This window comes from Daphnia magna, linkage group LG4 (genome assembly GCF_020631705.1).
Source record: "Daphnia magna isolate NIES linkage group LG4, ASM2063170v1.1, whole genome shotgun sequence".
NCBI classification, from domain to species: Eukaryota; Metazoa; Arthropoda; class Branchiopoda; order Diplostraca; family Daphniidae; genus Daphnia; species Daphnia magna.
In genome coordinates, this window is record NC_059185.1 from 2,857,448 (window position 1) to 2,871,794 (window position 14,347).

Genomic DNA, 14,347 nt, shown 5'->3' on the forward strand with positions numbered 1-14,347 from the left:
CGAGTCGTCAGATGATTTGGATTTATGGTCACAATGAAAAGTTTGAATAAAATAAATGGATTCATCAATCCATTATTTCCCATTCCCAATACGGTAAGAACCCGATGCATCCATCCTACAAATAACAAAGACGCCCATAGCCTTTGATCTCGTCATCCAACGACACACAAACCGATTGAAAAATCATAAGAAGATTTACGGATTTACCTTCGGATAGTGCAACAGTATTTTTAGAGACCCAGTACCATCCAATGTGCTCGTTTATTTTTGATGATGTGCTATGATGGAGTTCACCTAGGTCGTCAAGGCACCACTGGCTGCGCATTAAGGTAAAAATACTAGCTATATTCAAAAATGACTTGCAAGTGTGGCCTTTCTTTTGAATTGCTATCGGTTAATTGTGTCTCTCCGCCGCGATTTGTCCCCCCCCCCCCCTTCAATAACAAAAATGTCTTCGGGAGTGATGAAATGGCAAACTGAATATTGATTTACGACATCACAACGCAGATCTATAACTGCCTTTTTTTATTCCCGAAAAGAACTGCAACACGAACGACGTCTGCCATTAGCATTGGCTCATAGCGCAGCTGATGTCCCTCGTTGGTTGTGTACGCAGAATACAAAGGTCGGAAAATCATAAAAGACAAAGTCCCCGTCTTTCTTTTGTGAACGTAAACAAAACATTATTTTTTTTTTTCTCCTCAGGTGGTGGCGGTTCCGGCACGAGAGACAAATGACTGAGTGAGGCCCCAATTATTTAGACGATAGCCTACGTATATAGTTGAAACTGCGGCCCGTCCACAAAAAAGAACTGATGAATCATCCATTACAAAAAATTTGGGAACAATAAAAATAAGTCCATTGAAAATAAAGGTGGCTGTGATGTGCAGGCGGATGATGAATGATCGTGATGGACTTTCAGTGGCTGTTAGCTAGTAGCTTCTAGCTTTTTTCTCAAAATGAAACAAAATGCAACATTTGATGGATCAATACTTTCCTCTTCCATTTCCCTTGATTCTTTCCGTTGCGTTTTTTCTTTTTCTTAATTGCATTTTTATCGCTCTGCTTGTATACGCCGCGGACTCAACACAACACGAGCTGATATGCTTCAGCGTTTAATGACGATGAACAAAAATGAGGAAAAATACATTTGCGAATGAGGCGAAAAATGTTCGTCAGAAGGCACTAGACGATATGCGCCCATTTTATATCACATCGTTTACTCCAGTGAAGACGATAACAAATTAAAATCATTCCACCCTACTTTCGCTTTTGACCTCTCATTAAGTTCAATGGATAAAAAATTAAAAAATCAGAAGAGGTCGTTTGTTTTTGCGCAGTTGACATCTCGTTTTCCAAGAGCAACGACTCGGATTGCTGTCACCATCGCCCAGTGGTTCTATTACGATTGAAAAGTAGAGTCGAGCCGCTTGTTGATTTTAATGAGGCCCAGTCACGGAACTTCACTGAAGTGGACGTAGGGATTATTACTGACGGAATAATTGCCATCGTCCTCCCCTGTTCTTGTTTGATAATCGTAGTGAGCACAGCATGCCGGAAGAACGAGGAAACACAGCAAGACGGACAGGTATCATTTATGTTTTTATTTTTTTTACAAAAACAAAAAAAATCCATCATCTACTTCGACAGACCTTGAGATCGTATATTGTTAATCCTTAGCGGTGCAATTCGCCCGTGTAATCTTAAATGATTGTTACCAATTTGCCATCAAAATTTTCCGTGTTGCACGCGGGAATGCGGGAACAGGCAACTGTTTGTCTGATGGCCATTTTATTGCTGGAAAAAACGTAATAACGATTACCTTTTGTTCTTGATTTTCAAGTCTATGATGGCCGTGTTTCGTGTCGTCTGACACTTTGTTCCACGCAACGGTTAGATCGTTCGCTAACAAGCAAATTAAATAGGCAAAAGAAAAATGTATCGCATCGCGCGAGTTCTGTTTCGTTGTGCCCGTTTCGGCTAAGCTCATTATGTCGTCAAGCGACCTAAATATTGCAGCGTAAGGTCGTTGAGCTCGAGAGCAGCAAGTGGCCATGAAAAGCGTACCGAAAACATCACATTAAAACAATGCGGAAGCACCAGGACGTGGCTACTTGAACGACAAGTAACAGAAAGTCGAGTATAGCTCTCCTACTTTTTACGAACTTTGACGCTATTGCATGGAACAATCCACCGTCTTTTACCCCTTTTCCCTTTTTCTGAAATAATTGCGTCAAAATAAGAAGTGCCATACAGTTTGAACTATGGATAAGTATCCACGTCTGTCAAACGAACTTTACGCTCTTTACAATAATGTTAGTGCAATATTACTTATCTTCTGTATAGGTTACACCGCCGAATAATATTTTCACATGTGACTGGACTGCTGGAACTCGAACAACTTTTTCTCGCTCTGATGCCAGTTCACGGCGAGTGCAACCCATTTATCAATTCGGCAGTATTCAATTTGTCCTTGTAAATCCACCCGGGCATGACCGAGAAGTGCTGGACATCCACACACACACACACACAAATCGCAATTCCATTTCTCCAACAACACATTAAAAAATTAACAAATCTTTTGAATGACACAATGTCCAGACATTGCGTAAAAGTCTTTATACGTTGTGCAGCTTTAAAATAAAAATCGACTTAAGCGACTACCTATCAGCTATCCGGCAATTAACGACCGCAGTTAATCTATAGTCAGACTGTATATAGTGAGTGCATCGAACGTATAATCTACAGTTATTGCGCTTAATCTCTTTACTTCGGCTGTCATCCGCTTGAGCACTGCGGATGATGACTCTCTCCGCCGAAAGTAATGGCGCTCGACGACCAGTCTTTATCGTCTATCCTTCGTCTTGACGTGAAAACGTAACGAGTCCATCATCGCGAAAAATGAATTGGTCAAATCTCTTAAGACGTCTATCGTATAGGAATTAGTTACATCTGTAACTACACACGGACTTGCTTACGTGATTGCTGGCTCTCCTTTTTAGTAAAAGAGAAGTGCAAATCCGATTATTAAAACGTCTTTATCATCTTACCATGTCGTACGTGTTATCCTCAATAATGGTCCACTATACGTCCCCCACTATACGCCTTATTTGTATTGCAAAGAGCTTTTGTCGCCCACCAACGTAACGCAATAAGGCTGATCGCCGTCAATCCATTATGCAAGTTTGAGAGGACTCACGTAAATATGTAAGCATATTACATCAATTAATATAGGGAGTTACTCAAGTACCTTGTTGTACCATGCAAAGCGTATAGGTCATTCACCGGCAAAGAATCACGCCCACCGGTTTCGTTTGTTTACAGAAAGCACGGGAGACAAAGGAAAGTGATGGAAGTTCATTATTTTTGACCTGCCTTTGCGTGCAACTGTTTGTATTGTACCCCCGCGCCAACTGCCACCGTTTTCTGTTAGTTATACCCACTAACCGGCTGGTTCGTGACGGGAGGCACTCACGCACGCATTGGCCCTATCTAGCGGTGGGCATCCACAGCAAAAGAAAACGCAATAAGAAAAAATAAATACGTAACGCTAGATGGCTTTAACGATAGACCATTTTATCGATTTGAATTCAAACGTTTTTACCGCCTGTGTTGGAGAGTGACGTCATGACCGTAGTACAGTACTACGTGCACTGCGCGGAGATGAAACCCATTCAAGTGAAGTAGTTGAGTTGTAGCCGTCCATTTAGTTGATTATGGCAGGGACGGTCACCAACTTTTGAACCCTCTCGCAGATGGTGGGACTCTGCCATAATTAAGTTTCCTTTCCTCTGCATCCTTGACACGACACACTGGCGAATTCATCCAGCTGAAAATCTGAGGAGAAACAAGTTGCAGAACTAGGAAGCTTATCCCTTCAATAAGTTTAGCTATTCCAACTCCCTTAATGGGAGATAATAGTTGAGTAATTACAAATCATGAAATAAGTCAACACTTAAACGAATTGATTTTCTTACTTACTGAGAAATGCCTTTCGTGTGGTCGCGAGGTTCGAAGCCGCACTACTGAGCCGATGATTTTTGAATGACAAATAATGAAGAAAAGAAAGGGGGCGTGTTAGTTTGTCCTTCCTTCCCAAGTTCCTCACCCTGCCTTTCGTTCTAAATTTAAAATATTCAGTCGGCAACGCAAACGACTCAAATTTCTGTCACGAAATACCAGACGGTTTCATGTAATGCTTTTTTCAAGGTTTCAGACTGTGACTCTGTTCCCGTCACGTGGAACACAAAGGACCTCCTGTTATACGCTATATACGATCACTATTACAAAAAAGGTAATGGATGTATCATTTACTGAGAGAGATGAACCTTTTTAAAGGGCGTGTATAATTAGTGAATATCATATCAAAATTGCAGATTAAACAATACATTACACAGCCATTGGTAACAATGTCACAATACTTTAGGTTGAACAATAGGTTTCAATTCTTTAATTAGGAAACGCTTCAATCTTAACATGCATAATCTTAACATGAATAGATTTTTTTTTAATGTAAAAAAAAAAAAATGCAATCACAGGGCATAATAGCCGATCGAATGACCGTATTGGTACATTGGCGTGTAGAAATCGTACATCTCGACAGGTAACGGGTCGAGCCCTCGTTCTTTCAATGCCATTTGGACGCTTTGAATGGATTTCAATATCAGCAAATGTTGGCTCTCCGTAAATGGATTCCTGATTGGCAAACGAATAAGTTAAAAAAGAAAAAAAAAAAGGTAGCCTATATTGCACGAAAATCGTCCAAAATTGAATTTGATTAGACCTACTTTGGATAATTCTTCGGGCCAGATTCGCTTCGTTTGAACGTGTTGTCCTGATTGTGACGTAGAACGCAATCTAACCGATCTTTATTCACGTTTGGAATGCCCAACATCTCGGCCATCCGCAACAGCTGCGGGCCCGTGTCCCGACGCAGTTTCTCGTAGTAGACGACGCCACCACGTTTCAATCCTCTGATCCAGACTGTTGCCAACATTTCCCAACTAGCGACGCTGCGGCTGACGAACTGATCCCATGCTTTCAAAAATCATTTAAATGCAGCTGTTCATTTCCTTTAGAGTAGTCAAACAAAACAATCAGCATCACGTTGATCACGAATTAAACTCACTGGATATTTTTCGGTTTCCAATTCGAACGGGTTCAAGTCCTTGAGAAAAAGCTTCGACTGGAGCTAAGCCGGCCATGTTTCCACCGAAGGCAAAATTACGATAGGACAAGATAGCCTTGAAAGGATTACGAATAACAAGGATTCCATCTCCACGGAATTGTTCAACTTCCTGGTGGATCCGTTTTTCGGTCGACTTGTTGGCCATTGCCATGTTGTAAATCACCGAGAAAAGCGACAGGTCATGAGTTTTCTGTAGTAACGAACAATTGCAGTCCTTGTTTAATTCGTACGTGCTACCAGCTGTTTCGTTCCGTCGTGGGATCGGGAAAAAAAAGAAACAAAAATTAAAAATTAAACGAGACAAACTTAAAATGCTAATTTTTAACTGTTGCAATTGCCTTTTCGAGAAATGCCGACGACCGAAAAATAGCCGCACTATACCTTTGGACACGAAGAGTTCATCGCCCGGGTAGATGGTATCGACGTACAGTCCAGTCACGCCCATCAACAACATACGCAACCAAGTGTTTCCGCTGCCAGGGAAAGACACTAGAGCTCGAGGTTGTACACTGTTCTCTTCAAGAAGATGAACAGTGAACTGATTGCAATACGTATCATTTGACCACAAATCGAGCCAATTGAGCGTTTTGTTTGGATTTGTGGACGGTGCTCCCATGGCTGGCAAATGTTCAATCCTATCGATTTTCTTTGGCACGGCATCTGTCACTGGTTGCTGGATTTCTACTTTGGCAGCATGTGCTGCATGAGGCAGTACTTGAATTTCATCTTGAAATTCAATGAGCACACCATTTTTAACGTCCCCTAATTGCTGATGCTCTGGCTGATTGCTTATGTCTTTAGCATCGTTCTTCGAAGAAGTTTTAAGCAACATGACGTAACAGCAAGAAATAATGGCGACTGTGGAGAAGTAATGAAAATGGCGGCGAATCGAAACGAGTCGCATTTTCTTTTCTTTCTTTTTAGCACTGTGATGTTAGGTCACAAACCAAACACTGGCTGCGTCCCTTCAACGTGTCAACTTTTCAAGGATGACTGACGCATTCAAACTCTGGTCAGTCGCTATTTGGTCAAGTCGGCTGCTAAACAAAAGGAATACTTGCGTTCTTCACCGGTTGGTATCGAACAACTGACTGCCGTCTAGTTATGTCGAGCGAATGGTTTCCAACCAAACCGACACAAGGTTATACTTGGATGCACTATAGTCGCATCACGTGTCAGATGGGCCGTAGGCGCCCATCAGATGGTCTATTGACCATCTGCGGAGACTCTGAGAATAAGCGCAAACATTGACTGGGGAAAAGGAATTCAAAATGATTCATAAATCCTGTAACAGAGACTAACAGGTGGTCTAGTATTGCAATTTTTTTCATTTTTTTTCCACCTGGAAGTTTCTTAGGGTAAGTATGAAAAAAATAAAACAAAACTCGTTAAAAAGTTTAAGTTACGTAATAAAGGGATCCGTCTGTGGCCGGTGTTATCCAATCTGTGGTCTCTGTCAGCACTCTATTTTTGTACATACGTACGTACTTCAATAGACAAAAGGGCTATTCTATCTGTGAACCATAAATGACAAAAAAGAATGCTATACTTTTCTTTTCGACCGTTTTCGTGTTCCATGTCCGGTTGGCTAAAGACTATTTTCTCGTCAGTCAACTCAACAATTGTCCAACACTAAAACTACAATAGGCCTACTTCATGTAACCAGCTAACAATAACCTTGTATTTAACTATATACGCAACAATCTAAATATTACAAGGATTTATTTAATTACCGGAAATAGTCTACTCAACCAATGTGGCGATTCCAGAACGGATATACAGGTCCATTAAACTTCCATCACGATGTACCAGGTACATCGTGGCCAGAACACAGTCGCTGGGCGGGCCCCCTCAATATACAATGCCCAGTTGCCCACCGAGGGTGGGCATTGTATATTGCTATAAAATTACATGATTTGCATTCAAAATTCAACGACAATGTCGAAAAATTTAGTTCAATTTTCTTGGAAGTAACAATATGAATGATTTTTTGAACAAGAAATTCTGGCTTACTTCGCTTATGGAAAAGTGGGAGGGTTTCAAGTTTGGTTTAAAAGTGGGTGGCGCCTTGACCACTATTGTATATTTTCAAGACATCTAGAGGAGAAATGGCTAACTCCGTAGAATTTTTATGTAAGCTGTTTCATTTCGCGTGCTTCGGACTGAGTATGGATGCATAAACGAACGTCTCTCTCCTTGAAATTTCACCACCGATTCCGTGTGTTTTGAGCTGCTTGTTGGGAATTCTATGAATGCAGAGTTGTTCAAGGTATTATGGTAAATATTCATGTCAAAGAAACATCGTACCACATATATTTTTAAATTTTAAAGGAGAAGCATGGCTTGGCTTTGCCACAGACTACGAAGTAAAGACTACGATCGGGGATAGGGCTGAGAGGAATGATCAAAGCTATGCTCGTCCTATGCCGTATGGTGGCGCGTCGAACGAACTTTCTGAAAGCCATTATTTTTCGTCGTTTGCTTACTGATTTGGGTCTTCACACACCGTAAACTTGTAAGTAAACCATTAACCTTTCAATGTTGTATTTTTTTGTAGATATAGCTTAGATATTCCCCTTGTTGTGTGAATTTTTTTAAATTTCTATCTGATCTCTAGTCATGATCTATAAATTCCTTTATTAAACCACCTTTTTCCCCCTTTTCCCCCTTTTTCCCCCACCCCCTCTATCTTTCTTTTGAAAAAGGGGGTGTAATAAAGGAATTTATAGATCATGACTAGAGATCAGATAGAAATTTAAAAAAATTCACACAACAAGGGGAATATCTAAGCTATATCTACAAAAAAATACAACATTGAAAGGTTAATGGTTTACTTACAAGTTTACGGTGTGTGAAGACCCAAATCAGTAAGCAAACGAGAAAAAATAATGGCTTTCAGAAAGTTCGTTCGACGCGCCACCATACGGCATAGGACGAGCATAGCTTCAAGGGGTTTATAGCCGTTCGTAGTCTTTACTTCGTAGTCTGTGGCTTTGCTAGCACGTTTTCCATCTCCGTTAGTCTAATACACCCATTCTGTACCAAAAAGTAGTTTTTTATAATCTATTTCCATATCTAAATCTCTTAGATTCTTGAAGGTGTCATCAGGTGTTAAAATTTATTGTTAATAGTTAAGTTTTTGTAATTGTGGTTTCAGGTCTTTGGGATGTACCTGATGTACTGTGGTGGCCGCAGAATCATTCAGTGACTTGGTCGAACACACCACCACACACAAAAAGCAATCTATTTCAAGGGTTTGCTTTCCAATACATACCCAACAATAGCAATGCTGAATAGATAACAACATACCAGAAACATTACATTTATGGACAAAAAATCCTTTGAAACACAAAATATGGTAAGTAACAAATACCACTTTAACTTATCACTCGTAATCTTCCTCATAGACGCACATCAACGCTATCTAAAAGCCAGATTTTGTGTAAACCAGATACCAGTATTTCTTCTGGCCATCCTTTTCTGTTTGAATTGGTGAAATCGGTAATATTTCCAATTTACTGGCTACAGAAGCTAATGTATTGTCTATTTTACCTGAGAAAGTTTTATCCATCAAGAGGCTGGAGGACTGCAGAAATGAAGAATTCTTCTTACCCCCTGTGGCCTGTGCTAAAATGAAGCACAACTGTAGTGTGTACTTCTTCAAAGAAGGATAAACACTTATTACCTGCAACAATGTTGATAATGACATTATAAGAAAACTTCAAAATCTAGTATTGTCAGTTGATTCGTAGGTTGAAATTCCGCTCAGGCTTTACACATTCTACAGTTAAAGTACTGACAGGTGACATGTAAAGTTGAATTTATGTGTGGTGATGACACAAACATGTGGAGATTCGCTGGCAAAATGTTGGACCCTTCATCGGAAACGATTTTATTAAGTCTGAAAGAGCTTTTTGATATTGTGAAGAAATACTTCATCTAATCACATTTCTCTTAGAAACTTTCTGCTACCAGTGTGTTTTTGTTCCTCTTCCTGTAAAGGAAACACCAAACTTGATGTTGCTCTTGTGATGATGAATCTGGATTATTGGTAAGGTCTGCTTATAGTTGCACTAATCTTTGTGATACCTCTTTACTAAGGGAAATATTGAAATATAAAATGATTAGTCATTTAAGTTATGAAAATTCCTTCATAATAAACAAATTTCATAAATCTGGAACAGTTTGTTGAAACTTTGAAGAAATACTTCATCCTATCTTATTTCTCTTAGAATCTTTTCATTGCTAGAGTATTTTCCTCTTCTCATTAAGGAATAACCTAACTTAATGTTGCCTTGTGATGGATTGGGATTATTGGTAAGTTCTGCTTTTATTCTGACAAATTCTTGTTAGACTGTTATTAAAGGTTCTTTTCCACATTTTGGTACTAAACTAATTTGTCACAGCTATTCCTTTCATATATGTTATCGTGGCGAATGGTAATGTTAATGTTTGTCTGAGGTCGGAAAATAGAAAGCGTCACCAACTATCTGATCGCTCTCATCTTCGGTAAGGAGCTTTTAAAAACCTGTGCTGATAAATTTTTGGTGGAAAATTTTACGTCGAAGACTGGTGAACTTGCTTGGTCCCACGGTTACGTCAAAATCTGGGACACGTCCGTGTCATTGACTGAAAGCGAGCGACTCATCATCTCATCCAGTTGGCTTCTAGCCTGTTTGGTATGTGTTTTCTCGACTTTATTCGTACGTTTACAGCAATTGAATGTGCTTCCATCTGAATATGGAAACCAGTCAATACGAGCCCATTCTGCAAAGCAGAGCTAAACTAGAATTGCCTCAAGAAAGTGAATAATTGCATGCAGAATCATCATATCTTTTTTTAATTTCTATTTTCGTGGATCATTCGTGTCTGTTAAGGATTTCGACAAAAAGGAGTCACTGCTGGTGGATATCCCATCAATTCTGGTAAGAATCAAGCTTTTATTTTGACTACTCATATTTTTAAACACATGCCAGTTCCCCGAGATGGACTAGCAACATTCTGTTGATGGATAATCGATAAAATTTTTTATAGCAACATTCCACATGATTCCTCGACTGCATCTGATTGTCAACGATGTGGATGAAATCGTCATTTCGCTAAACCAGCACACGGCTAGTCTAAAGAGAAAACCAATGACTAAATCGAAATCAGCGTTCAATTTCGATTATGCCGTCTGATTTTTGGATAATTTCAAGAGATGTCGTTTTTAGCCCGTTTTGACAAAAGTGGGAAGGCTATACCCTTCCCACTTTTTCATTTATGGCCAAATTTCAAATTTGGCTTAAAATACATGATTTAGATTCACAATTGAATGAAAATCACGGAAATCAGGTTTATTTTTCTATTGGTCATATAGTTTTTCATTTGCATGTTAAAAACCATAAATGAAGTTGGTGCGCTAACAGAACTGTTTTCGTTAATTTTTTTAACAGCTAGTCTAAAGAGAAAACCAATGACTAAATCGAAATCAGCGTTCAATTTCGATTATGCCGTCTGATTTTTGGAGAATTTCAAGAGATGTCGTTTTTGGCCCATTTTGACAAAAGTGAGAAGGCAATACCCTTCCCACTTTTTCATTTTTGACCAAATTTCAAATTTGGCTTAAAATACATGATTTAGATTCAGAATTGAATGAAAATAACAGAAATCAGGCTTATTTTTCTATTGGTCTTATAGTTTTTTTATTTACATGTAAAAAACCATAAATGAAGTTGGTGCGCTAACAGAACTGTTTTCGTTAAATTTTTTAACGGCTAGTCTAAAGAGAAAACCAATGACTAAATCGAAATCAGCGTTCAATTTCGATTATGCCGTCTGATTTTTGGAGAATTTCAAGAGATGTCGTTTTTGGCCCGTTTTGACAAAAGTGGGAAGGCTATAACCCTTCCCACTTTTTTATTTTTGGCCAAATTTCAAATTTGGCTTAAAATACATGATTTAGATTCAGAATTGAATGAAAATCACGGAAATCAGGTTTATTTTTCTATTGGTTTTATAGTTTTTCATTTACATGTTAAAAACCATAAATGAAGTTTGTGCGCTAACAGAACTGTTTTCGTTAATTTTTTAAACGGCTAGTCTAAAGAGAAAACCAATGACTAAATCGAAATCAGCGGTCAATTTTGATTATACCGTCAGATTTTTGGAGATTTTCAACAGATGTCATTTTTGGCCGATTTTGACAAATGTGGAAAGGCTATACCCTTCCCACTTTTTCATTTTTGGCCAAATTTCAAATTGGGCTTAAAATACATGATTTAGATTCAGAATGGAATAGAAATAACGGAAATCAGGTTTATTTTTCTATTGGTCTTACAGTTTTTCATTTACATGTTAAAAACCATAAATGAAGTTGGTGCGCTAACAGAACTGTTTTCGTTAATTTTTTTAACGGCTAGTCTAAAGAGAAAACCAATGACTAAATCGAAATCAGTGGTCAATTTTGATTATACTATCTGATTTTTGGAGAATTTCAAGAGATGTTGGTTTTGGCCGATTTTGACAAAAGTGGGAAGGCGGGATGAAGGCGTTGATGATCAGCGCACGCCTCATAGGACATGTTTACGGAGTCTGTTTTGCCGGAAGAGCAAACGGTTTCCGAGATATTATGGCGAATTGGCGACCAGGCCGTACCCTATCGGGAACTTCCTGAACGGATTGAGGGCCCCTAGTAGACGACCATGATCGAAACAATGGAGCTCACACGGCCTGTGAAAAAACCTGTCCGTTGCCGGGCGACGCACAAAGCCTCGCCTTGAAAAATAACTTCGCGACCTGATTTTTCCCTATCTTCATGACCAACGCGCCATCTCTCTGAAAAAAAATCTCCAGAAATGTCGAGTCGCTCTTAGATTGCTCCGCATTCCTTTATTGTTGAGCCGATAATTGACAGGACCCCTTCGTTAATCTCCGCGTTATCTCCTCTACAACACGACGTCAAGTTTTGCGACGCAGCATCTAAAATAAGAAAACGTATAAAGGATACGTACGAGACCCTGAAATCGACTCGAGTTGGCTGACTAAACTGCTCCACACTCCTTCGTCGTTCAGCCGATAAAAACGGGGACTCGACCGAGAGCTGCTGCGTTATTTCCTCTACAAATGGAGACCAATCTCAGCGGCACAGCATCTAAAAAAAAAAAACGAACAAAAGACTAGGGGCCCTCACTCCGTTCAGGAAGTTCCCGATAGGGTACGGCCTGGTCGCCAATTTCCCATAATATCTCGGAAACCGTTTGCTCTTCCGGCAAAACAGACTCCGTATACATGTCCTATGAGGCGTGCGCTGATCATCAACGCCTTCATCCCGCCTTTCCACTTTTGTCAAAATCGCCGAAAAATGACATCTCTTGAAATTCTCCAAAAATCAGACGGTATTATCGAAATTGAACGCTAATTTCGATTTAGTCATTGGTTTTCTCTTTAGAATAGCCGTTTAAAAAATTAACGAAAACAGTTCTGATAGCGCACCAAATTCATTTATGGTTTTTAAAATGTAAATGAAAAATTATAAGACCAATAGAAAAATAAACCGGATTTCCGTGATTTTCATTCAATTCTGAATCTAAATCAAGTATTTTAAGCCAAATTTGAAATTTGGTCAAAAATGAAAAAGTGGGAAGGATATAGCCTTTCCACTTTTGTCAAAATCGGCCAAAAATGACATCTCTTGAAATTCTCCAAAAATCAGACGGTATAATCGAAATTGAACGCTGATTTCGATTTAGTCATTGGTTTTCTCTTTAGACTAGCCGTTAAAAAAATTAACGAAAACAGTTCTGTTAGCGCACCAACTTCATTTATGGTTTTTAACATGTAAATGAAAAACTATAAGACCAATAGAAGAAAAAACCTGATTTCCGTGATTTTCATTCAATTCTGAATCTAAATCATGTATTTTAAGCCAAATTTGAAATTTGGTTAAAAATGAAAAAGTGGGAATGGTATAGCCTTTCCACTTTTGTCAAAATCGGCCAAAAATGACATCTCATGAAATTCTCCAAAAATCACACGGAATAATCGAAATTGAACGCTGATTTCGATTTAGTGATTGGTTTTCTCGTTAAACCAGCCGTTTCAAAAATTAACGAAACAGTGCTGTTAGCGCAACAACTTAATTTAGGGTTTTTAAGGATTAAATCAAAAACTATAAGACCAATAGGAAAATAAACCTGATTTTCGTGATTTTCATTCAATTTTGATTCGAATTCATGTATTTTAAGCAAAATTTGAAATTTGGCCAAAAATGAAAAAGTGGGAAGGGTATAGCCTTCCCACTTTAGTCAAAATCTACCAAAAACGACATCTCTTGAAATTCTCCAAAAATCACACGGAATAATCGAAATTGAACGCTGATTTCGATTTAGTTATTGGTTTTCTCGTTAAACCAGCCGTTTCAAAAATTAACGAAACAGTGCTGTTAGCGCAACAACTTAATTTAGGGTTTTTAAGGATTAAATCAAAAACTATAAGACCAATAGGAAAATAAACCTGATTTTCGTGATTTTCATTCCATTTTGATTCGAATTCATGTATTTTAAGCAAAATTTGAAATTTGGCCAAAAATGAAAAAGGTGGGAAGGGTATAGCCTTCCCACTTTTGTCAAAATCTACCAAAAACGACATCTCTTGAAATTCTCCAAAAATCACACGGAATAATCGAAATTGAACGCTGATTTCGATTTAGTTATTGGTTTTCTCGTTAAACCAGCCGTTTCAAAAATTAACGAAACAGTGCTGTTAGCGCAACAACTTAATTTAGGGTTTTTAAGGATTAAATCAAAAACTATAAGACCAATAGGAAAATAAACCTGATTTTCGTGATTTTCATTCCATTTTGATTCGAATTCATGTATTTTAAGCAAAATTTGAAATTTGGCCAAAAATGAAAAAGTGGGAAGGGTATAGCCTTCCCACTTTTGTCAAAATCTACCAAAAACGACATCTCTTGAAATTCTCAAAAAATCACACGGAATAATCGAAATTGAACGCTGATTTCGATTTAGTTATTAGTTTTCTCGTTAAACCAGCCGTTTCAAAAATTAACGAAACAGTGCTGTTAGCGCAACAACTTAATTTAGGGTTTTTAAGGATTAAATCAAAAACTATAAGACCAATAGGAAAATAAACCTGATTTTCGTGATTTTCATTCCATTT

General features: G+C 38.5%; 1 protein-coding gene and 1 long non-coding RNA gene across 10 annotated transcripts; one reads left to right on the plus strand and one right to left on the minus strand.

The window, feature by feature from the left end:
- Positions 1–4,325: 4,325 nt before the first annotated feature.
- On the minus strand, positions 4,326–6,308 carry LOC116920929 (WSC domain-containing protein 2). The gene is made up of 4 exons (XM_032927101.2): positions 5,570–6,308; positions 5,129–5,428; positions 4,788–5,037; positions 4,326–4,695 (listed from the first exon to the last, which is right to left on the minus strand). Exons 1-4 carry the CDS (start codon positions 6,090–6,092, stop codon positions 4,533–4,535), a joined length of 1,236 nt encoding a protein of 411 aa, XP_032782992.2. The 5' UTR covers positions 6,093–6,308; the 3' UTR covers positions 4,326–4,532.
- An 802-nt stretch (positions 6,309–7,110) lies between these two features.
- On the plus strand, positions 7,111–10,320 carry LOC116920934. 9 transcript variants are annotated; one of them, XR_006646035.1, is made up of 7 exons: positions 7,111–7,457; positions 7,520–8,286; positions 8,346–8,546; positions 8,640–9,087; positions 9,147–9,867; positions 10,066–10,113; positions 10,223–10,320. It is a non-coding gene; the product is annotated as an uncharacterized LOC116920934 (long non-coding RNA). The 9 variants fall into 9 exon arrangements; XR_006646036.1 differs by having other exon boundaries at positions 7,112–7,457; positions 7,520–8,236; XR_006646037.1 differs by having other exon boundaries at positions 7,112–7,457; positions 7,520–8,204.
- Positions 10,321–14,347: the final 4,027 nt, after the last annotated feature.